The sequence below is a fragment of the Schistocerca piceifrons genome, chromosome 4 (assembly GCF_021461385.2).
Source record: "Schistocerca piceifrons isolate TAMUIC-IGC-003096 chromosome 4, iqSchPice1.1, whole genome shotgun sequence".
NCBI lineage: Eukaryota > Metazoa > Arthropoda > Insecta > Orthoptera > Acrididae > Schistocerca > Schistocerca piceifrons.
The window spans coordinates 787,681,742-787,708,392 of NC_060141.1; the positions used below are offsets into that span (position 1 = coordinate 787,681,742).

The following is a 26,651-nucleotide window of genomic DNA, read 5'->3' on the forward strand; positions in this document are numbered from 1 at the left end:
GCAATACTCCTGCGGCAGCTACAAGAAGAATTCAAATTGTCAACAGTAGGACACTGTTGATACCTATATTGCCTCTTATCACAACATGTTGTATTTACTGGTCTGTTTATTTAGTATGGTTGTTCTTCACCAGTTTCATTTACTTGATCTTGAATATCTGAATCGTTTGTTATTTCCAAAATGGAAGTTCTTAATTCCTAATGATAGCAGGCTATTGGGAAACATTGTCAATGTGAACAAAATACTGCCAGAGTGAAAAGTTATCTCTAGGAATGCTGTCTGCTGTGTTTGGCATACACAGTCATTAACTGCACTACATATAGGTGCAAGGATATCTACTACACCTCACTACAGTTTCATTGTTTCTTGAAGATTTTTAAGCAGCAATTTATATTCCTTGGAAAAGTAATATCTGTTAGTAGCAGTTCAGTCGGATGCCAACTCAAACAACCATTCTGAATAATACTCGCTGAAATAGCTCACTGATTTATAATATTATGTTTTACTCCACTTTCTGACCACATAAAAGCTTTGGAGGTTAATGGCCTTATCCTCCAAATGGACTTACAGTGTGCTTCACGTGTGATAATTCTTCCCATTCTATGAGAATGCAGGCTTTCTCGGCGAATCTCGGTGATAAAATTTTAGAGCTTTCTCCCGGTCTTAGTTTGTTTCTTGGTGGATTCCAGCATGTGTATGACAGTTCATCATCTTCACTGAAGTGTAAGTACACCAAAACTTCCTTGTCAATAAGTTCCAAGAATAAAACAAGAAACAAACATAGTGTGACAATGTGTGAAGCTAATGATAATACGACATGTAAATTTTCCGTAATCCACTCCGAATCCTAACCTCAGACATCGAATGAAAACGAACATAGTAATTCATATGGAAATTGCATTCGTTGTAGCTACAAAGGTATTTAATGTTTTTCGGCGGACTTACTTTTATTTACTTCTGCTGCCTTTTAGATTCTTAAACACATTTTATCAAATAATTCTCAGTTACGTCTTCCGTGGCTAGAATGTTCTCGATATGGAATTCTGTAAATTAAGGTTCAGATTAAGATACGATACCTCCCATCAGTAGCAAGGTACCGATACTCTCCGAGCTGTATGCAAAGCACCAATAATTGCACAATCCTTTCTCTTGGGACTCAACTACCAAAATGATACAACAAGGCAAATTAAACTTACCCCCACTACTGTGTGTGCAGATCCGAAAATACTAGACCAGACTGCAGTTCTAATAAACAAGGACGGAGTCACTAATAGTAAACCGGAAGGGGAAGTTCACCTCAGGTGTATTCACATATCAGACAAATCATACTTAGATACTGAAAGCTCTAACGAAGCATGGCGACATAATGGACGTTTAGTGACTAATTACATCTCAATAAGGAAACAATTCACAGATGTCACAATGAAGATGGTTGTATGAGAAGAATAACTGACATGTAGCAGAACCAGGAGGTATTCTCCGTGAGAGATAGTAACTGTTAACAATCAAGTTCACGTGCAACTGATCAAGGAAAATTAGTACCATATTCTCCAATCATATTACTCATTTTAATTTGTGCAACAGCGGGTTCTTGGTGAAACAATGTGCGAGTATACTGTATTAACTAAAAGAAACACTTTTTTAGCCCTGTTTCACAAATAATATTACTGCTGTACGACCTAGGTTTCAGGTTTCTCGCTCATTTTGTAGTACATAACTCATCCCGTAGATGAGAACAAAGCAAAGATGAATATGTGAACTTTTTAAAATATCGATTCTTGACTTACAATGGAAAAGTTGGCTCTGTTGACAATTTTGACAAAATTCCATATGGATTTACAAAATTCATTAGGACAGCAGAAATGGAAAAAAAAACAATTAACTGACGTGAAGTATACTGTGAAGGATGACAGATCAGAGGCAGCAGGTTTGGAGAAAAACTTCGTTTCCAAGCCAACAAAATACCGCATGTGTAAACTGATGTGCCCACTACTCTTTCGCACAATTTGTCATGTGATACCTGGGTGGTCCCATTCTTTACAATGATGGTGGTAGAGGAAAAATTAATAAGACACTGGTAGTGTCAGGCTTATGTTCCAGATAAGAAAAGTATGCATCCTGTTGTTTTCATAAACGGTGATAAAATTTTAGAGCTTTCTCCCGGTCTTAGTTTGTTTCTTGGTGGATTCCAGTATGTGTATGACAGTGGAGCTACGACGTGACCACAGTTGGATGCTCAGAGAACTGCATGCGGAACAGGTTCATCCAAGCAGATCCCTAAGAATCAGTCTTATCATAATACGTTTTTGTGTAATGTGGAAGTAGCTGAATATTGCCAAACTTGTGATGAATCTGACTGGGCGTTCTTGGTGAAATACTGGCTGGCTGGTGTACAAGAGCGATTGCGCAAAGAAATTTTCAAACCCAAATCATCCCAGTCGCACTATGGGAGCTTCCACAAGTACTTTGAAAAATATTTTAACGAGACTGGGTTTTTGAACAATCCGATGTCAGATTGTGATGTGGTTATCCTAAAACTGGAAATTGCTCATTCATGTTAACGAGAAACTGGTAAATGTTTCTGAGTTAAAGAAAGGAGAATTGATTTCTATGTTACATTCAGTTTATCTAACTCATGAAGAGGCACAGGTCTCTTCGCAGAATGGGAAATATTATAACAGTACTCTCAGTGATTACAATGATGGCCAGACAAACCAATCTAACGACCATAGTTAGCAGAGTGCTAATGGTGAAGCCCATAGCAGTGATAACAATAATAACAGGAACCATAATAACTATCCATAGAAAACAGAAAAGATAGGATCACCAGTTTAATCTGGGTCACAAAAATCAGAACACGAACTGTCGGTAACAGAGCCAGCCCACAGGATGTAATCCAAACCTGAATCGTAGGGACTGAAGCGCAACAGGAAGATGTCGGACGATGGAAGCTGATCATCCACTTCCAATCAGGAAAACTTAGTTTAGCCGCATATAATGCGGAATTGGTGGCCGAGGAATAGGCTATAGGCGAACAACAAGAAATCCAACTAATAGGTAAGAAAATGGGTACAATATTAGGAGGGCACTATGCTCTAACACTTTGAACTGTCAGAATAAATTTTGGTACAACAAAAGTCGGATGGACACCTCAGTCATCCTGACAACCGAAAGCTAATGCTCACCAATTTATATCATAGAGCTCATAGTTTTTATCTTTGAGTCCAATAGAGAGCTGGTTTAAATAGATTGGTTCACGGAGCAAAAATTTTCTCTGAGAAAGACCGCTAGGATTCCGAAATTAATCATTTGAAGTACACGTTCTGGAAGAATGACTATAGTTGAGCTGCTATGAAGTCATCATTCCCCAACAAAAGGAAACGTGAAAATGTTGAACATTCACGGAATGAGCCACCAATTGTATTCCTTCCCTTCTACTACGTTACATCCAGCAAAATATGCATAGCCCTGGAAAGATGAGGCATAAGTCATACTCGACAACCTGCTGAGAAGATAAGGGAGATGCTACATCCTGAATTGACGTGGCAAGTAGTCCAAGAATGTTTTATACAACAGTGCCGTCGCGGAAGATTTCATTCTCAGTACAATATTTGGTTATCTGACAGTGAACAAATATACAGTTTATATATAGATTTGATATTCATAAAATACAACATAAGTATAAGGCATTTATATGCGAAGTGGAAAACATTTCGAACGACAGCGAAGCCATTAAAGTTGATACAGTCATGGTATGGTTGTTTAATATCTGGATTATGAGACATTCCACTAGCTCAAGTTAGATCTCTAGTCAGAGTTCAGAGTCAGTCTGAAAATTTCCAGTTTACGGTATTCCATTAAGTTACTGGTCACTTGATTCTCCACTGAACTTGTTAAGGTGGCTTGGATATAGAAAAGTGTAATTGTGGGAACGAGCACAATGTGATCATTCACATCTGTCGAACTGTGAGAGAAAGAATTTTATGAGACAAGCCTGTTATCCAGAACAGTAAGGAGCAGAGTTTCTGACAGGATTTATCAGATTATAATTAACATATCGCCATTATAGATTTATTTAATTTTTCCCATGTAGGAGAGTCCATGGTCACAGGAGAGTTTGCAGTGTGGTCTACGAATGTCATATGGTCGACAGGTAATGCGAATCCTATACTGATATACACTGAGCACTAATATAAACAGGAAAGATATAGACTATGCAGTCATACATGAGTGCAGTGGTACTATAAAGAGGACTACAGAAGGAAATAAGGTAAAGTTGTGCAAACAAAGCAATGAACAAATAACACTTACCTTTCACCGCTACATCAGACTGAAGGAGTTGAACTCTTATTGTGTGTCATCTTGTGTGTGGAGGCACGTGGAGACTTTACCAGGTATAAACATACATGTGTCTTCCATATGTGAATGCGACTATTAATGAACTGAGACTGTGTAGTGCCAGGAAGCAACAGTCCAGCTCACCACTAGACAGCAATGTGTAGCATAACACAAATCAGCTGATGTAACTGTCCATGAAGTTTATGGGGGACGCTCCAGGAGTGCATGTGGTTTACATAACGCTAAGAAATTACAAGAAGAACAGTATATATGGACGCATTAGTGAGAAGAAAATATAAAGTTAATAAATAAGTTTACTATAGATCACTAATCTTTGACATCTCTGTATGTAGGGGCTAAGTCAGGGCTAATGCTATCAAGGAGGGCAAGGTAAATTACCTCTGCCTCCTATTTGTGACTAATCCCAATTTATATTTTTTCCTCATTAAGCTTAAACCACTATTTGTTTATGACTATGTTTCATTTGATTCTTTCAGGATCATAGCCATCCAATTTTGGGATGTTAAGACAACCAGTCCCTTCAGTTGGAAAACCCAAAAAACTGCAGTCATACATAGGTCAAACAACACGCACCATTCATGAGAGGTGTGTGGAGCACTGAAGATACACACGCTTATTACAACCAGACAAGTCATCTGTGGCCGAACATTGTATTGATACGGGTCATTCCATGAATTACAGTGATATGAAGATTTTAACATCCACCTCTTCTTTTTGGGAATCTGTATTCAAGGAAGCTATAGAAATTCGATTAGCCAACAATTTAATAAACAGATACAATGGTTTTAATTTAGACAAAGTGTGGAATCCGGCACTTGGATTAATTAAACTGCAGAGAAGTCGTCATCGTGTCACCGCCTCCGATCAAACATCGATAAGCTAATCGAATGTCTGTACGCTTTCGCCACAGGCGGCGCATGTGTAAGCGTATGTCTCTGCCGACGACCAGCATCTGTGACGCGCATGCACAGTACCGCCGCGGTGGATCATATAAGGCCGCGCTTGGCACCTTGTCGTCAGTCTTGTGACTCGCTCTGAAGATGGCTGGACGATACGCGGCCGAAATATCAGTCGAGGAAATTTTATTAGCGCGGCTGCATGCCCAAAATTTAATGGATTATTCATTACGCCACGAGAAGTTGAAAATGCACATGTTGAAAAAAATATTTTAACTTGTCATAGGGAATCGATATGAATAGCTCTAACCTTGTTTACAATGTAATTCAAATTTGCCGCCATTGACGGCTATAAATATTGAAGTACATACTTTGCCCACTTGCAATATCTCTGCTGGGAAAAAGAGAGATCCAGAATTGTTATATTCAACAATTTTTAGGGCTGCTTGATGCTACTCACATCCACTACCTGACTTCATGAATTAGTAAAATGGATTAATACATTTGCAAAAGCCTATTTGCTCTTGTGTCATTTAGCCTTTAGCTTATTTTGTTGTTACTATTTGACTTGATAACACATGAATAATGCAGTTCTTATGAGATAATAAAATATCAATGAAATGAACTTCATTCTGTCTATGTACAAGATTTAACTGATCCCAATATCATTCCAGTTAACTTTCAAGTAATGATATCTATATTGCTGAAGATCCAAAGAGAAAAGATAGTTAACCTTATAGTGTGTTCTGAATTATCATTCCAAAATTTAATGTTGGCAGTCATTAATCATCAATTTTTTCAGTCGATGTAGAGCCTGTTCTTTGGGTGTGAGTGTTTGCCTTGGGTTAAATATCACTGCACTTACTAATGAAGATTGATTTATTAAAGAAGTACTACATACATACGGTGAACAGTATATAACAATATATATTCTGTTTAGTTAATGCATACTCACACCATAATGTACTATACAGTAACAAGGAAACAGCCTTCATCTAAGTTGACTAAAGGTTTTCGAACGTTCCAGAACAGAAACTATTTTGCTGTAATACCGGGTCACTAGACACTAGCAGGATACTTAAGGACTAATATTTCAGATTGCCAAAATTTCCAAAACACTGAACGATTCATTGAAGAACCAGGAATATAAGTTGAAGAAGAGCAGAGGTGAGCATTCAAAGTGTTCAAAGATATCCTTTCATTCCACCCAGTTGCAAAAATCTACAACCATAAATACAAAATGGAACAGCACACAGATGCAATCAAAGAAGGCCTTGGAGCTGTGCTACAATTCAATTCTCCAGTTTCTGACAATTTAATTCCAGTCCTACATAAGTAAGAACAACAGCTCAATGGGGAAAATGTAATACTGGTGATCAAGAAGTGTCAGCATTTGTTAATGCTTCTAGGATATTCTGAGTGAAAGATGGGACTGAGTATCAGAAGAGTATTCCTACAATAAAGAACACTGAATCAAGTTCTAGAGCGAAACATGTAACTGCTTTAAGTCAATGTGTAAACGTACTGTTTGGTTTTGATGACAGTTTAATAGCTAGAATCAGAAAAACTCAAGAGAAAGACGACAGTTTGGGAGCGATTGAGAATATTCTAAAAAATAAGGCCTTATATTTAGTGCTTATGTGAAAGTATCAAGTTTGTTCTCAAGAAAGGATACTGTGCTGTTCAGCGAATGATGAGGGAATGGAAAGAAAAAATATTACGAATGTATACCAGATTTGACAGATGTTGTAGAATGAGTGATCTGTAACTGTGTAAAATGATTAATTCAAACCAAAATAAAGAAAGAAGGACGATTTTTCCCTTTATTCAAAGAGAGTCAAACCTTATATACTTATTCTATGGGTCACATTGAAGTACTTTTTGAGGTATTTACCTCTAAAGAACAAAAAATCTGTGGAATCAATGAGTAAGGAGTAATTACAGAAAAATGATTTTGGTAATACACCCCCAGTAACTACCAATAGAGGAACTAGCTCTAATTCTCAATAATTCAAGGGGTACTATAGGGCAGAAGTGATTGAACACATATTAATAACGACACGACTCTCTGGAGTGAATAGTTCAGTGTGTAATGAATTCAACATACCATAGTATTGGGGAAATACTAACGTCTTTGAAATTTTGATGAGAGTTAAGATGCACATGCACACTGATACTTGCATTGCAATATTGTTAAGGAGAGAGTATTAATTCATGCAAAGAAGATGCACCAAATGGAGGGAAGATGCTAAATTAGAAAATCAGTGAGGTGCAAGAGGACAACAGTGATTGCTTCAACTAATGTAGAAAGGAAGTGTTCTAGTGGCAAGTTAATGATCTTGGGGCAGTAAAATTAACACAAACTTAAATGGAAACTGTTTGAGAAGAATCTTGGCTTCTACTGAGTTACAAAATTTAAAACAAGTGATAAGTATGTTGTTTACTAAGAATGATCATGACTGTCCCAGATTATGACCACATGTGCCAAGTTTATGCAATCCTGCCCAGTTAATCACTCATCATCCAAGTAATATGATTGTGAGGACACCCAAATGTGGGATCCAGATAGGATATTTAGAGGTTTCCGGTTGACAATAGAGGAGGCACAACAGTGAAGCCGAATAAAGTATAGTATTTTTTGTTTCTTCATGGCGAAGATGCAAGTTGCATTGTCCTGTTACGTTTTTGTCGTCATTAGACTATATACATCAACAGTGTTTAACATTCATCATGTAAGACAGTAACTTTGACACTTACTACGATCCCCATCTACTTTCTCTGCTAGCAAAGGCATCACATAGTACATTGCAGAAATTCAGAATCAGAAGTTGTAGTGGTAATGATAATCAGAATTGTGATAGCACTACTATATTTTAGCGTTTTATTCAAACATTTTTGCCCCTTTTACATATACGAATCCTTGGATTCTGCATTCAACATGAACATGAGATCACATAAAGCAAAAATGATTAGCAAATTTACTAACTTTTCACACTATATTAGAGAATTTAAAACAAATTATGGCATAAAATTTTTTTCTATATCTTCATACATAGCATTTGGAAACTAAAAGCTACGCTATTATAAGCATTAACATACATGCATAGCATGTGGTGATGCAAAATTGAGTGAACATTTCTTTAGAAAAGAGACATAGAGTTTTTCAGTAAAAATTTTGCGATTGGGTTTTGTTACCTAGTTAGTTAATATTGCAGGCTATAGCTATGTTTGCGGCCTATACATGCTAAAACATAAAACTGCAGATGTTTGATATAATCATACAAAAATTCTTGGAAATGTAACAAAGCTATATATTGACCTAAGAGACATTCTTAAAGTAAATAAATAAAGGTATCTTGTCTAGGATTTGGGATGTGGGATTGCAGGCTATTATATACTGATGACCTGTAAACAGTTATTATATGCAGGTAAGTCTGTGCAACAGGAAGCACAATGAGAAATGCCATAGTTACTAAATGTGTGCCAAAATAACTTACAGATTTAAGGCAAAACAGAGGAGACACTCAAACAAGAATTGATAGCTAAGGAAGTGGGTTTAGGAGTTGTTTGCCTGAGGCTGCCTCCTGAGTACGCTGTACCTCATTCCTCTGCTGCAGTACTAGTCTTGAAGAGAATGGCCTACTGGGTTCTGGTAAAACATCAACAGCACGGATCCTCCAGGACATGTTGTTCAGGTCAGCCACCACTTGCATGTGTCTGTGAAAACAGCACATTATACAGGCAAAAGTTTGAAGCCATTGAGACATATCACATAGAGACTGAGAGAAGGACAACCTGTCTTTCATGCATAGGACCCACAAGTAGTCAGCAAACTTGTATGTGTAGACGAGAGCAGTTGTCGAATGCCTAATAGTTGTAAACTCAGATAGCATTAGATGTCAAGAAGGGAAATAAACAATACACATCAGAAAAGCTTCCATTGATATTATTTTGAACACTGATAAATTTGTTGGTATAATTGCACATACACCTATAGCAGACTACTACGAGTATATACCTCAAGCAAAAATGTTTCATAATTTTAGAAACGTAACTGGACAGTCAATGCAAGGTCGCTCAGATGACGACACACAAATGAAAGCATGAACAAAGAGCGTGTTAGTTTTCACTTAAAATATGCTATTAGAAATTTATTTTTTTGGACAGAAACAAAAATATATTGAACGCTAGGTGTACCTGAGATGTCAATATGTTTTACTGTCTGCTAACTAGGCTGTTAAGATTTTAATCATTCTTCATTTTAAATTTTCCCATTTTCTCAGACGATGTTCCACATTATAACAAAATAAATGGTAGTAGTACTCATTGGTCTGTTCAGCATACTCTAAAGCTTCACATTTCTGCAGAGCAGACTGTTGTTCTGTCGTTCAATCTAAGAATGCCTATTTTGATCATAAATATCCAGGCGAGGTTGTATTGTGATGTCTGTGACATCAAAACAAGCGAAAAACTACATTATTACCGACCGATTTATTTCTTAAGTTCTTTGTGTATTAAAATGTGGCTATTTAATATTGATGTGAATAATTGTACTCATTAATTCCGATAGTCTCAATACTGATTACATGGTATAAGGAAGTTCATGTCACTTGAAGTTGAAGCCTTGAGATAGATAATGGTATAGCTGCAATTTTCTGTTGAGTGTGAATGAAAGGGAAAAGATGTTGATGGCATTGTAGTAAGGGCAGTCTTTTGAACTGAAATTTGATACCAATGTTGAAATGCTTATTTTTGTTTCTGTCTGTGTCCTTGAATATCTTGAATTGGTGTCAATAATTAGTGGAAATTGATAAGGCTTCATTGGAAGACGAGACCATTTGAATCAATGCTCACATAGCTTCATATTCAGAAACCAGTGTAACTATTGTTAGGGTAAAAGCATATGGATGCAGATTCATAGGGTGTTTGACAAGAAGTCACTTGCAATGATCATCACCTAAGAAGCAAATGCAAGTTAACATTCATTCTGATCCTTAGTTTTGTTGCCACCTTTGACAGAAACAACTTCTTGAACTCTGTAGCCTTTTCCTACATGCAAATATTGCCATGGGAGAAACAGAAGACATACATCAGAAGATTCAAATAGATAACACAACACCTAATTGATTTCAAATGAGCCACTAAGAAAAGGGTTTATTAGGAATTCCAGGAAAGGAAACAGAAGGAGATTTCTTCATGAGAATGTACCACTTAAACTGCCAGGCTGAATATCCTAAAAACTTTTGATTCAAGACCATATAACAATTCTTAAGATTCCTCTGTCAAAGTTGTACAAAAATATAATGTATGCAAGAAAATCAGTGACAGGTTGTCTGCTGCTTCACTGCTACAATACGATCACGTATCAGCAGCCACAACTGTTGAATCCATGGCCAACCCATAAGACAGACTGCATTTCCAATCCCTGTCTTCTCCATATAGCGCCCTGTGTGACTTTCTGCTTTCCTGAAATATCAAAGAAAAGCTTTGTTTGATGGCAGAAGGTACATGACTCCTTCACAAAAATGTGAATGATCTTAAAGAAGACACATGCTGGCATGCATTTTCAAAGTATTTTGATAAATGCAAAAATTAATTTGAAGACAGGTCAATAAAGAGTGAGAATGAGATTATTTTCTCCTATGCACTGCGTATATGACAGCGAAAAAATGTTTCATGGGAACAAGTCACACGGGGTCGGCAGCACAACACACAGTGCTTGCGTTCATGCAAATGAGAACAGTGCAATAGCGAAAGTAAGATGGATGTACAATCACCTACAAAAAATTGATTTCATCACGTCAAGCTTGATGTGGTTTCAAAATCCTACTTTCTTCTACAGGAATACAGAACAGACGCTCATAGAACGTTGCAACAAGAACATCATGAAGATACTTTTCCACAATAAACTGCGATTTCATGGTATAACAGTTTATGGTGGACTGTACATTGACCTCAGAATATGGAAGTCTGCTTGCTTCACTCATTACGGTGAACGATATCAGTATTAGTATGACAGCCAGCTGTCATCGAAGGGACATCATCAACAATGGATGCAACGACAGATGTGCTGAATGTATCAAATTTTACTGCTTTCGCTGGTTTACTGAATAACCTGCATACTGGGCATATCTATGTAGTGTGCTCAGAATTGTAGTGATATAATTTCAGGTTTATGAGTTAGTATGACTGTCACCTGACAGCGAGGGTTGCAACTATTGGTAGAGCAATACTAGTAGCTGACTGTTAGTACTCTACGCAGAATAACCAGGTATGTGTGTGTTACTATGAATTACATTAACTTGACTCCTTTCTCCCTTCTGAAGGCTTTCCTTATTGATGTAATATGCGTATCGTGATATGTGAAATATTGCGTGAAATACTAATGCTTGAATGGAAATGGTAGGTAGGGATGGAGGTTTTTCGTGACTTTCAGTAGTCTGTATGACTGGCGAGACCTTTATGAAAGAATCTACAACATTACGACCTAGAAAGCCAACACGCAAACAATGAATGTAAATCACATTATTTAGTAATACCACAACAGGGCACGTTGTTCAGAGCGTAGGGAAGAAATAGCATTCTTATGGAATCCAAATGGAATTTTTGACCTTGTAATGTAATCTTGCTCCTACACACACCAGTTAGTCAGTGCCTCCAGAGTATCTACTTATTCAGTGCTTATGTCGTAATTCACGCTATCACATCACCAACAAAGTTGCTGTTTAGTGCTATGTCAAAAGGAATGCTGATTTTTATGCGTCTTTCCTACCCAGAGCTTAATCATTAGTTTTTTGCCCTGTCTAACGTCAGAGCATGTTTTGAATCAGAAATGGAGGATGCAGACCTGGAGTAATGTCATTCAAATCTTCCTTGATGCGCACATACTTTAGGTCAAGTGCATATAGCTCAAAAAGGCCTACATTAAAGAAGACATTGTCTCTATTGATGCTACTTTAAATGATTATGTGAGTAAAGGAAATTATTCTCACTCTTTATTGACCTACTCTCAATACAGAATCCACCAAATTAATGGATCATAAGTTTCAAACAAAAGAAATTATTTAAGGGCTCTTGTAACAATTTTAAGACTCATACAAAAACTGAATTAATTGCGTTATGATAGCAAAAAAGGTAGATGGTTGTCACCAAGTTTGAAATATTTCTCACTTATAATCATATAGTATTTTGTTGAAGTCCTGGCAAAGCCATGTTATGCTTACATATTTTAAATGAACGAAAATTGTGGTCACTGTATTTCAAACATTACTCATGTTGTAACTCTAGAACATTGCATCATGCATGTACTGGAGCCATATGACAGTAACAGAGATGCATCTGGACTGGACTCCTTATGGCCTAGCAATTATAATAACTTTTGTCCAATGTTTCAATAAACAATTCAGAATTTTATGATGCTAGACTTTACTAGGCATTATGGCATATGTCAACCACTTTCAAGCGTATTGTAGGGTTGCAAAATACAACATAAAAGGGTTTCTTCCCATTCAGTTCCCATCTGCATCGAAGGAAGTATGACTGCATCAGTACCATTGTGTGCACTGTAAATACTCTAATTTTATCTTTCCAGTCCCTGTGGGAATTATACGTGGGGCTATAATACATTCCTAGATTCCTCAATTAATTGTGCTTCTTAGAACTAAATTGAGTGTATTAATTTTATATCTATAAAATGAAATGTTTAAATGTAGCTAATTTTATATTTGTTTAAAATTGCGAGGAATAAAATAAAATGAAAAAAATTATGGTAGCAGTGGGAACAAAACCCAAACTGATAAGTTGCCTATTTGTGCACTTGATCACTGGTCTACCATGCAGATACATGAGCAGCTGCTCGAAATGCCTCATATTCTACATGTAAATTCTTAGAGTGAGTTTTTATTTTTCCTAAGGCTTATTCAGATGAAATACTGTAGGAATTTGAAAGGGACAGGCACCTATGCACTTCTGTTCAGATAGTTTGAGCCAAATTGGTGAACCTCATCCCATACCATCCTAACTCTTTAAATCTAACCTTCTCCTCCAATGATCCACTAGAAAAGAGCCTTTTTAGCAGATCATCTACAGATCACCTACAGAACACACTTTAATACTAAATTCTCTCATATACTCGCTTTTTTACCTCTATCTACCTCCTTTTCACTCACAAAGGAAGTAATATATTAATTTAACATATGTAAACTGAACTGTTTGGATATTTTTAAATTTGTGATTAATAGTTTAACACCATGAGGAATAAAATGAAATGAAAACAAAAATGATGGAAGTAGTTGGAATCGAACCTGAGCTGATGAACTGCCAGTCAGTGTGTTTGACAACTTGGTCACAGAGCCATTATGTCAACTGCTGCACAAAATTCCCTCATACTCTACACTTGAACAGTATGTTACATGCACTTTCAAAGGAAAATACTGATTTTGTGCTGTAAGCAACGTAGCACTCATAGTGGCAAAATGGATAGAGTCACATCAGAGCATGCACTGTCAAAAGCAGACAGCTGTATCCCTTCTCCAAGCTTTTCGTAGCGTGACTGACCATCAGTGGAACACTCAACACTGGTTTCTAGTTATCACAAAGAGGGAGCTACAGATCATTTATTCATCTGTTTTACTTGCCTAACAGCATGCATTCGAAGAAAGGGGGGTAATTTTAGTACAATTTCCGGCTCACATTTGAAAAGAAATTGTAGAATTTTAATGTGATATTTACATTGCGTTGTAGCAAAATGCACATGATAACTGGCCTCCACTGCCTTCAGTATTCCCCGTTAGGCCTATCTGGTGGGAACCTCATATACTTAAGCGATACTTTTTTTGGAGACTGACTACATTTTAATAGTAGCCTACCAACAGCAGGTATTTATATCAGTTGACTGATTTCAACTGCGACTCGTTAATCTTGTAATCATTGGATGATCCATGTATTTCAGAATGTCACGTGAAATGAGTGGTAGTTGCATTTTGCTTCACTGATGGATTCAAAAATAATGCTGCTTTGTATCAAGTTCATTCTGTCAGAGATACCTGCATATGTTCAGCTCAGAGTATGTTCTAAGATTCTACAACACAAGAGTGTCAGTGATTTTTATGGCAGTTTTGCAGATCATTTCTGCTGCCCTTCTTGAAGGCTATCACAAGATGTGCAATCTTCTAACTAATGTGCTCAGTTTTCTGTTTGTGAGACTTACAGTTTATTTTGGTTAAGAGAGGCATTAACTTAGCCGCAAATAGTGCATAGACTCCCACAGGAATTTCAAGCTAATTCAGTTTCAATGATTTTTTGTTGTTTGCTGTTTCTCAGAGCCTCTGAAACTGAGTTTTATGCCACTCACATTTACAGAAGAGTGTGATTTAAGCTATAAAATTACTCCTGGGTCCTCCTCTGCAAAGAAATATTTGAATACAGAAGTCTGTTTAACTTGGCTTCCCTCATTATCAGTTGCTGTTTCATCTATGAGCATCTGCATATCAACCATAATACTGCTCACTGCCATCAGACCAGAATTTATTTGGGTTATGTGATAAGTTTTTCAATAAGATTCTATTGTGGTATTTGTGGAAGGCTTCATCTATAGTCCTTTTGACAGCTAATAATGTTTCTTGAAGCACCTCTCTATCGATAGCTCTGTGCTTTGTTTAACACCTACTGTGCTGAAGTCACATTTCCCTTGGCAGTTTCAGTACATGGACTGTTTATAGTATTTCACCAGCCATTAAAATGAAACAGGCTAATCAGTATATACCCGCCATTTTCGCAGTATTCCGAAGTATTCAAATGATCTGAATTTTATGCTTTGTTCAAAAGTTTTTAATTATACATCAAAAATACATAAAGATACAGACAGTAACTGTATATGACTTGTCACGAATGATCTAACTTGCAGATTAAGTAGCACTTGTCAAATAGCGCAGTTCATTCTGTGTACCACACTTTCTTTATAGGGTGGTACAATGATCAAGTCACTGGCAAGTGCAGCTTAATCTATGAGTTACATCATTAGTTGTGTTTTATAATGTTATAGAACAAATTTGCATGTAATTTGGTAAATAACACAGACATTTTTTGTTTCCTTATAGCATGGTACAATAATCAAACTATGCTTGTCAACAAGTGCAGCGTAACATACAGATTGTATCAGCAGTACTGTCATGTGCATTTTGTAATGTTACAGATTTTTTTAAAAATATTCTGATAAATAACTCAGGCAGTTTTTGTGTCTTTAAAGTGTGGATCAATAATCGAACTGTGAATGTCATCAAGATCTTGAAATTATTTGTGTTTCGATAATACAGACAATTTTATTTTGGTGGAAATATCGAATTTTCGTGAGATCTTTGTATGGAACCTTGTCCAACATTTGCTTTGACTGTGTTGAGGTTACATGTTGTGTTTGGAGCATTATAGCGTTACACTTGCATCTTACGAAAATATGCAGTTTAAAAGATCTAGTACAATAAAGATCTTGTTAAAACACACCACTTTTAGTATGGTTTGTTGGGTTAGGTTTTTAGGTTAGTGCAAATACTATACGTGTTCACCGGGAGTAGCACAAAAATCTAAAAGATAAGTAAATGTGTAATAACATTATGTAATATATCTATATTGACAGAAATTAGTGTAGTTATTATTCTGCTCTTCAGCTTATTTGTGTCATGAGTTAAAAAGGGGATAATAACACTTTCCTTCACATATCCCCACAAGAAAAAATCGCGTGGGGTCATGCCTGGAGACCTTGGAGGCTAAGAATGTAGGGCTGTGTCTCTGGATACTGTGAGCCCTGCCCAGCGCTGAGGCAGCACCTCATTGAGGAATTATAGTGCAATGCTGTGCCAGTGGCGTGGAGCTCTATCCTGTTGGAAAATGAACTCACTATTCTCAAGCTGTGGGAGAAACAAAATCCATAGCATTTAAAGATCGCTTATTCGTGCCATTGATTTGCTCAGGGAAGAAGGTGGCATCAACTTTCATAAGATGTGGCACAAAAAATGTTCACTTAAGGCGACTCTCTTTCATGCTCAACAGTTTTATGAAGGTTCTGAAGTCGTCTTATGATCACCGTTCTACATTTTCATTTTACAGATAACATGAAACGTAATTTCATCACTGTAAACGAAACATGATAAAAACCTGTTGTCTACCATTACTTCCGGCAGGACATTGCTGAAGTCAACACATTTTCTTTTACCATCAACCCAAAGAGCTCGCATTAATTTTATTCTATATGGTTTGTAGACCAGACGTCACCCTAACAGTCGCCTGACAGTTCTATGAGGAGTCACAAGTTCGCTGCTTACGCGACGAGTAGATTTCTGTGGATTATGAACTCTTTCCACTGTTTCATCAGAAGTGTAGGGTCAACCTGCACTCTTACCTTTGCATTATATCTTTTCTCTTGAAATTAATGATTCCAACAACGAAGGGTTTTCAGCAGTGACAGATCACTCTCAGTACGACGACTAAACTCAGCGCTGGACTGTAACCGCCGATTCACTATTACTAACAGTAGTACAAAAAGCTCCTTCTGTTGAGGGGTCGCCAATTTGCTTCAGACGCATTGACAGGCATCTTGTGGCGATTCTAGGCCACGCCCATTTGGTCAACACAAATTTACTGTCCGGCACAGCACCTGTGTCGAAATTATTGCATTTTATAATCAGATAATTCTTCTTGATACACTTTTAATAGTCAAGAATGTTAAAACGCATAAAGTTGTGACAGCCAATCAGCCTGAAATCCGAATGTTATGATCTGGAGAAGTTGATTTAACAATAATTGGGAGAAAAGCATTCTATGCTACCACAGTTCTCCATAAATTACAACAAATTTACCATCTGTGAGCAGAGTGATACAATAAGGAATATTTTTAACAAGAACTATAAATGAGATGCAATTGCGGATCAGAATGATCTTTGCAGGATTAACATTCATGGAAGATGTCATTTCTTAGGAATAATTGCTACACGGAACTAATACAGAAGATTAGGTCACAATCGTGGTGTTGAAGGCATTTTGTATTTAATATCAATGTCAGGAAATGTAATGAAATGGAAATGAGCGTTTGGCGTCATTGGCCGGGCGGCCCCTTACGGGGCGGGTCCTGCCACATGGTGCAGGTCTTATTACATTCGACGCCACATTGGGCGACCTGCGCGCCGGATGGGGGTGAAATGATGATGAACACAACACAACACCCAGTTCCTGAGCGGAGAAAATCCCCGTCCTAGCCGGAAATCGAACCTGGGCATGCAGGACGGCCATCCGTCACGCTGACCACTCAGCTATTGGGATGGACAGGAAATGTAATGAAGGCAAGCAAACAAGACATACTTTTCTCCGTAGAGGTACTAAACCGCCTGAAGTCAAACATGCAGATCTTTTCTGAACCATGAAAGTTATGTGACTAAGTGATGCAAGATTATAGTAGAATAGGATTTATGTATTTCCTACAGAGAAAAGATGAGACTTGTGAAATATTTTAGGGGAACAAAATGGGATAAAAAGGCAGAAGAAGTGATCGCAGTGGGACATAAGAAGACCTCAAGAGATTACAAAGTATGATCTCGAAGCAAATGAGTAGTGATTAGCAAAGATGCAACTATAATGCAATTACAGGGTGGTGCACGTAAAAGTTCCCCGGAGGACAGAATTGTAGGGTACAAAGAAACACATCAGAGGAAAGGAAATAAAGTACTAACCTGACTATAGCAGATGTTGAAACTGACCAGCATTCGTTTCTTCACACTTTTGGGGCCTGGCCACAAGTTACTGAAGGCGGATCAAGCTGGACTGTTGGAACTGTTGCAGTCTCATTTGAAAGGTTCTTCTGCAGTTCTTGCAGACTATGAGGGTTGTTGCGATACAACCTAGACTTGAGGGCTCCCCACACAAAGTAAAATATTGCTACTTGGAAATTAAGCGCAAATCACAGTGACAGTATATAAGAAAGGTAAGAGAACGGACCCACAAAATCACAGACCAATATCCCTAACTTCTGTTTGTTGCAGAATCGTTTAAGACATTCTCAGTTGGAATATAATAAACTTTCTACAGGCTAAACAGCTTACGTTCACGATCAGCATGGTTTTAGAAAGCATCGCTCGTGCGAAACTCAGATTGTCCTTTTCTCACAGGATATACTGAGAACTATGGATGAACGGCAACACGCAGATTCCATACTTCTAGATTTCCGGGAAGCATTTGACACGGTGCCCCATTGCAGGCTATTAACGAAGGTACGAGCATATGGAAGAAGTACACAGATATGTGAGTGGCTCGAAGGCTTCTTAAATAATACAACCCAGTACGTTGTCCTTGACGGTGTGTGTTCATCAGAGACAAGCGTATCGTCAGGACTGCCCCAGGGAACTGTGAAAAAACCGCTGTTTTTCTCTATATACATAAATGATTTGGCGGACAAGGTGGGCAGCAGTCGACGGTTGTTTGCTGATGATGCCGTGGTGTAAAGTAAGGCGTCGGATGAGTGCCTGTAGGAGGATACAAGACGACTTCGACAAAATTTCCAATTGGTGTGATGAATGGTAGCTAGCCCTAAATATGGAAAAATGTAGGTTAATGCGAATGAGTAGAAAGAACAAACCTATAATGTACGCATAAATATTACTACTGTCCAGCTTGACACAGTCAAGTCGTTTAAGTATCTGTGCGTAAAATTGCAAAACGATATGAAGTGGAACGAGCATGTGTAGAGGTAGATGCAGGCGTAGAACTTCTTCGAATAACGACAGATATCACCGCTACCCTGAGGTGTAAGTTTGCAGAAAATCTGGCCCACTGAGTAAGTACGGAGTGTGTTTTTTTTTCGGAAAGAAGCATCGGAAAAGAATGAATGTACACTACTGATGAGACCAGAAAAGCCAAATAGGGCTAGGGAAAGAATCTGAATGACGAAAGAAGACAAAGTTGTCTTTCCACGTATTCAGTCATGGGACAACTTATTTTTTTAAATACGTAAGGTAGTAATAAGGTTTTGATTATCGTCTGGAAAAAAATGCGTAGTTAATCTTTTGCTTGCAGGCACATGTCTGCAGTCCTCGCAGACACTGAAATCCCTGCGACACAGTATCACAGCAAACCACTGAAGAAGCAAAGAGCTTGATGAATCGAGGCAGTAGCTGAAATATTTCAGCTGTGTCAGGCCAATCCAGACGACGTCGTCAGCCACCTAATTGTCCGTGGACGAGAGCAGGGTGTGTCACTGTGACCCCAGGACAAAAGAGCGAAGCAAGCAGTGGACACATGTGCATTTATCGCCGTCGATAAAGGCGAAGAGCCATCCGTTATCAGGAAAGGAGATGTTGAGCACAGGATGCGGTCACATATGCTGCTCCTTTGGGCTACGGAAGTTTGCCCCGCATTCACTATTTTCCCAAAATGGCACATGGTGACTTTTTCCTTTACCACCGAATGAAGAAACAATTGCGTGACGGTCACTTTCAGAATGACTAGGATGTGATTTTCCAAGAGCCGAAATGCATAATTTTAGAACCACTTAACCTGATGACCACATTTCCTAGTAGCACACTCTTAACCTTAATGGTAGATTTAATCGTACTAATTACTTAAGTGTTGGTTTCATAATTGATTTGCTATATTGTTATTAATTAAAACTGGTAATTTTTGGTTAGGTTAACTTACATATGATAAATGAGTTTGAAGTTAAATTCCCTTGAGTAAAGATACTTCCAAGAACTTCTGGGAAGGACATACCTCTTCAAAATTTGAACTAGTGAGGCAGAAGAGGTCCCTGGAAAGGGACAGACGCAAACATAGGTGGCCAGTTTCAATTTAACCCTAAAATAGAACCAAAATAAAAATAAAAATAAAAATAAAAAGGATGGCTTTCACTTTTTGTTCTGTCTTCCTATAACACAAAGTTTCCGCCAGAAATATTCCAGATATTTTCTGGAGAGCCCTGGTTGTACTGTCATATGTGATTCAATTTATGACTTAAGTAAAGTGCTGCTTTAAATTATTCTTACCTGTAAGCGACGCAGGCGAAAGTGCACGAGAAGGCTACGAAGAGGATAGCAGCTGTGCCGCCGTAAAACACCATCGTGTACACACCTGAAAGACAAAAAATTGTGAGCTATTAGGTGTTAACTATGGCAACAGAGGGCCGACATTTCGCCCCAACTTTTTTCTGCTATTACATTAGTGCACCAGTGCTCTGACTAGTCCGACAACGCAGGACGCATGTAGGAGAACAACGCACAACGTGCAGTTAAATTCCCTTGAGAAAAGATACTTCCAAGATCCTCAAAATTAGCTGAATAATTCACCATTAACAACTTTTTCACCACTAAAATGGAAATTTTAGAGGAGAACAGAAGACAGTTTTGTGCTTAACTATTTGGGCTTTCGCGATACAGGCAGTATGAACGAGGTAAAACGCGATTGCATACTTTTGCAACAGTTATTACACAGTTTCTTATGTTATCTTTGAAAAATATCATTCTTTCAATTTCCCTGGACGAACAATGTTGCATCTCCGCAGTTACAACGTTATACTGCTGAAGCACACTGGTTTTCCTTTGTTTCAACTTTGCAGAAATAGGAAGCTTATTTTGAGAAATATCACAAACAGCACAAAACACATTATGTTTAATATAATAAAAATCTGCACAAGTAGCAGCAGACGAACCTAAAAAATTAACACCATTTCTGTTACAATTACAATAAACATGTACATTCAGCATAAGATTTTCAACCCTTGGCGGGTGGGTTTTGCTGGAAAGAGGTAGTTGCTGAATAAAATACCGTTTTTCAACTGGGATAAGTCAAATACATCCGTTTTATTGGAAAATGTTTATCATGCAAGATAGTGAAAATGAAATCTTTGATGGCGGAAGTTTTATTTTCCCAGTATCTCTCGGCTACTTTGCAATGCTTTGACAAACCAGTGGTTGCAGAATGTCATGATTCTTAGTCCTTTAGCACAGTAAGGTTGTTTCATGAAATCTGTAGACAGATGTACTCAGTTATTTTGAAAGAGTCTTTTTGAACCCCTGTCTAGTGCGCTAAGATTCTTGAAATCGTCTGGCTCCATCTTGCAGAAAAGCAATCCGTTTGCCTTGGCGTTAGGAAGGACTGGATTTGAGACGTCTGAGTAATACATGAAAGCATCTTTTGTTCCTATCTATAGGTGCAAAATCTCTATCACATAGTAGAAAACCATGTCTTGTAACTCGGCATTTCTGGTCTGAACTAGAAGAATATTATCGAACAATTAGATTTCGGGAATAGGAAATCATCCACCCGTTGTTGTTCTGCCCAATGTCAGAACAAACAGATTATCAGATTCTGAGAATCACCATCATTGACCGGATTGAAATGCGTAAGAACATACTTCACAGTGCACTAAGGTATTTCTGTTGAGCCTCTCCTGGCAATGATTCCATGCCAGAAACACGTCAGGACAGTGGTACTTCGAGTATTATGTATTGCCATGTTACAGTAAGAGTAATGCTGTTAATAAAGTATAGAAGAATGGTAAAGCTGTGGACAGAAGAGTACGTACTGAAGATAGATGCAGAAACTGACAATATTATCAGTTGGTGTGCTTTTTCCAGATTTGAGCTGCTTCGGCACTTTATTTTCAATTTTTAAAATTCCTTCCGTAGACTCTGCGTAAGAGGTTTGTCCTGTATGAAAAACATCCGATAACGGCACACCAAAATTTAATATCGAATGGCTTCTGAAAATATCTGTATACACATTTTCGCTACCATTTAGTTGAGGATAATTCTCCGTGAAAATATTGCGCGCGCTCGGATCTGAGCTTACACACAAACAACACATTTGCACGTACATGATTAGTGGTTTTCTTGCTTTGGAAAGCACTAAGTCTCTGCCACTATCCGGTATTTTATGAGGCCTGTTGGAATGTTTTCCTCTTTTGGTTTCCAGGGTTGATCTGCCCTTTAATTTGCCGTTCAAGGTTTGCACCCTGCTGGTTATAATGCATAGAATTATACGCACGATCTGTTAATCTTAACGATTTCTAAATAACCTATGAGTAGATATGGGAGACGAGACACTATTCCTTCCGTTGTTTCTTTCTTTACATCAGCCATCTCAATACAATTGAGATCACAAAATTGTGCCTGTTTGTCATAATCAAATGCGGGAATTTCGGAAAGAACTGCAGCTTATGATTTGACAAAAAAATATCCGGATGAAAACTAATCGTGACAAATCTTTCCTAGAAAAAAAAAATACAAATTCCATTCCTAGTATTTCGAACATCTCCCTTAAAATCTGGCATATTTAGGCTTACGTTCGAATGAAAATAAAACGTAAAATCGGAGTTACGTTGAAAACATCCCCGTTTAGACTAAATACTACACTACTATATTAGAATTCTGTATTCAATACAATTTTTTGGCTACGTGAGTTAGGAGAAACCTTTTTTTCATTACGGGAAGCAGCTAGAGCACTGTTACAGTCACTTCATCAGGTGGCAGTTTACGAGGAACGGGACCATTTCCCTTTGGCATACCGCATAGACCCCTAGGCAGAATGCGTGGTGCGTGCCGTACCAAGGAAAATTTTGAGATAACTAACAGAAAAATTGCATTTTAGAGAAATTTTCGCATTAAAAGTCTGTTACTCGGCACTTAAGGTTCATTATTTAAGTATATGAAATTCTACTATGTAATTTACGATTTTATGAATTGATGAGATTAAAAATTGCCGAGAAAGTACAATGCAGGCTCTCATGGCTTATATTTACGTTCTTGATCAATTTTGTTTAGTGTGCACTAAGCCATGCTCCAACGCGTATTTATGTATCTTCTGAAGCTGGAAGCATCATCAGTTAGCAGTTTCAAAAGTAAACAAGTTGAGCAAGCCGAATTGTTTATATGTATCCACACAAGCGTCGATTCGTGACGTCATTAGTCCGCTACCTAATACTGTGGAGGCTTGTCGACGTGTGGACAGAGCTTGTGGGGGGGGGGGGGGGGAGATGGAGCTTTTTGGTTTGTTTAACACTAAGGCACACAATTTCTCTAATTTTCGTCCTTCTTCTTTTCTGTTAAGGCTGTTTTTTTATTTTTTTTTTAATTTCTGTGACCTCTGTTAACATCCTAGCATGGTAACGATTGGATCTTGATAAAATCGTAGTGACGGTGACACAAACTTGAGGGTTACCTGACCCGAGTGCTTGATCTGAAAAAAAGGAAGGATAAACATAAGAGCAACTTGTTGTTGTTGTGGTCTTCAGTCCTGAGACTGGTTTGATGCAGCTCTCCATGCTACTCTATCCTGTGCAAGCTTTTTCATCTCCCAGTACCTACTGCAACCTACATCCTTCTGAATCTGCTTAGTGTATTCATCTCTTGGTCTCCCCCTACGATTTTTACCCTCCACGCTGCCCTCCAATACTAAATTGGTGATCCCTTGATGCCTCAGAACATGTCCTACCAACCGATCCCTTCTTCTGGTCAAGTTGTGCCACAAATTTCTCTTCTCCCCAATTCTATTCAATACTTCCTCATTAGTTATGTGATTTACCCATCTAATCTTCAGCATTCTTCTGTAGCACCACATTTCGAAAGCTTCTATTCTCTTCCTGTCCAAACTATTTATCGTCCATGTTTCACTTCCATACATGTCTACACTCAATACGAATACTTTCAGAAATGACTTCCTGACACTTAAATCAATACTGGATGTTAACAAATTTCTCTTCTTCAGAAACGCTTTCCTTGCCATTGCCAGCCTACATTTTATATCCTCTCTACTTCGACCATCATCAGTTATTTTGCTCCGCAAATAGCAAAACTCCTTTACTACTTTAAGTGTCTCATTCCCTAATCTAATTCCCTCAGCATCACCCGACTTAATTCGACTACGTTCCATTACCCTCATTTTGCTTTTATTGATGTTCATCTTACATCCTCCTTTCAAGACACTGTCCATTCCGTTCAACTGCTCTTCCAGGTCCTTTGCTGTCTCTGACAGAATTACAATGTCATCAGCGAACCTCAACGTTTTTATTTCTTCTCCATGGATTTTAATACATACTCCGAATTTTCTTTTGTTTCCTGCACTGCTTGCTCAATATACAGATTGAACAACATCGGGGAGAGGCTACAACCTTGTCTCACTCTCTTCCCAACCACTGCTTCCCTTTCATGTCCCTCGACTCTTATAACTGCCATCTGGTTTCTGTACAAATTGTAAATAGCCTTTCGCTCCCTGTATTTTACCCCTGCCACCCTTAGAATTTGAAAGAGAGTATTCCAGTCAACATTGTCAAATGCTTTCTCTAAGTCTACAAATGCTCGAAACGTAGGTTTGACTTTCCTTAATCTTTCTTCTAAGATAAGTCGTAAGGTCAGTATTGCCTCACGTGTTCCAGTGTTTCTACGGAATCCAAACTGATCTTCCCCGAGGTTGGCTTCTACTAGTTTTTCCATTCGTCTGTAAAGAATTCGTGTTAGTATTTTGCAGCTGTGGCTTATTAAACTGATTGTTCGGTAATTTTCACATCTGTCAACACCTGCTTTCTTTGGGATTGGAATTATTATATTCTTCTTGAAGTCTGAGGGTATTTCACCTGTTTCATACACCTTGCTCACCAGATGGTAGAGTTTTGTCAGGACTGGCTCTCCCAAGGCCGTCAGTAGTTCCAATGGAATATTGTCTACTCCGGGGGCCTTGTTTCGACTCAGGTCTTTCAGTGCTCTGTCAAACTCTTCACGCAGTATCGTATCTCCCATTTCATCTTCATCTACATCCTCTTCCATTTCCATAATATTGTCCTCAAGTACATCGCCCTTGCATAGACCCTCTATATACTCCTTCCACCTTTCTGCTTTCCCTTCTTTGCTTAGAACTGGGTTTCCATCTGAGCTCTTGATATTCATACAAGTCGTTCTCTTATCTCCAAAGGTCTCTTTAATTTTCCTGTAGGCGGTAGCTATCTTACCCCTAGTGAGATAGGCCTCTACATCCTTACATTTGTCCTCTAGCCATCCCTGCTTAGCCATTTTGCACTTCCTGTCGATCTCATTTTTGAGACGTTTGTATTCCTTTTTGCCTGTATCGCTTACTGCATTTTTATATTTTCTCCTTTCATCAATTAAATTCAATATTTCTTCTGTTACCCAAGGATTTCTACTAGCCCTCGTCTTTTTACCTACTTGATCCTCTGCTGCCTTCACTACTTCATCCCTCAAAGCTACCCATTCTTCTTCTACTGTATTTATTTCCCCCATTCCTGTCAATTGCTCCCTTATGTACTCCCTGAATCTCTGTACAACCTCTGGTTCTTTTAGTTTATCCAGGTCCCATCTCCTTAAATTCCCACCTTTTTGCAGTTTCTTCAGTTTTAATCTACAGGTCATAACCAATAGATTGTGGTCAGAGTCCACATCTGCCCCTGGAAATGTCTTACAATTTAAAACCTGGTTCCTAAATCTCTGTCTTACCATTATATAATCTATCTGATACCTTTTAGTATCTCCAGGGTTCTTCCATGTATACAACCTTCTTTCATGATTCTTAAACCAAGTGTTAGTTATGATTATGTTGTGCTCTGTGCAAAATTCTACCAGGCGGCTTCCTCCTTCATTTCTGTCCCCCAATCCATATTCACCTACTATGTTTCCTTCTCTCCCTTTTCTTACACTCGAATTCCAGTCACCCATGACTATTAAATTTTCGTCTCCCTTCACAATCTGAATAATTTCTTTTATTTCATCATACATTTCTTCAATTTCTTCGTCATCTGCAGAGCTAGTTGGCATATAAACTTGTACTACTGTAGTAGGTGTGGGCTTCGTATCTATCTTTGCCACAATAATGCGTTCACTATGCTGTTTGTAGTAGCTTACCCGCATTCCTATTTTCCTATTCATTATTAAACCTACTCCTGCATTACCCCTATTTGATTTTGTGTTTATAACCCTGTAGTCACCTGACCAGAAGTCTTGTTCCTCCTGCCACCGAACTTCACTAATTCCCACTATATCTAACTTCAACCTATCCATTTCCCTTTTTAAATTTTCTAACCTACCTGCCCGATTAAGGGATCTGACATTCCACGCTCCGATCCGTAGAACGCCAGTTTTCTTTCTCCTGATAACGACATCCTCTTGAGTAGTCCCCGCCCGGAGATCCGAATGGGGGACTATTTTACCTCCGGAATATTTTACCCAAGAGGACGCCATCATCATGTAATCATACAGTAAAGCTGCATGCCCTCGGGAAAAATTACGGCTGTAGTTTCCCCTTGCTTTCAGCCATTCGCAGTACCAGCACAGCAAGGCCGTTTTGGTTATTGTTACAAGGCCAGATCAGTCAACTATCGCCTGAATAATACCGATAAATCGGCAGCAGCAGATCAAA

At 38.2% G+C, this 26,651-nt stretch overlaps 1 protein-coding gene across 1 annotated transcript in view; it reads right to left on the minus strand.

Annotated features, from left to right (window-relative positions):
* Positions 1 to 8,321: 8,321 nt before the first annotated feature.
* LOC124795490 (atrial natriuretic peptide receptor 1-like) overlaps positions 8,322 to 26,651 on the minus strand; it is a 693,719-nt gene continuing 675,389 nt past the window's right edge. Inside the window, exons 10-11 of the mRNA XM_047259536.1 lie at positions 20,276 to 20,360; positions 8,322 to 8,972 (exon numbers count right to left, since the gene is read on the minus strand). Of these exons, the coding sequence (XP_047115492.1) occupies positions 8,798 to 8,972; positions 20,276 to 20,360 (260 nt within the window). The 3' untranslated portion in view covers positions 8,322 to 8,797. The remainder of the gene's footprint in view (positions 8,973 to 20,275; positions 20,361 to 26,651) is intronic.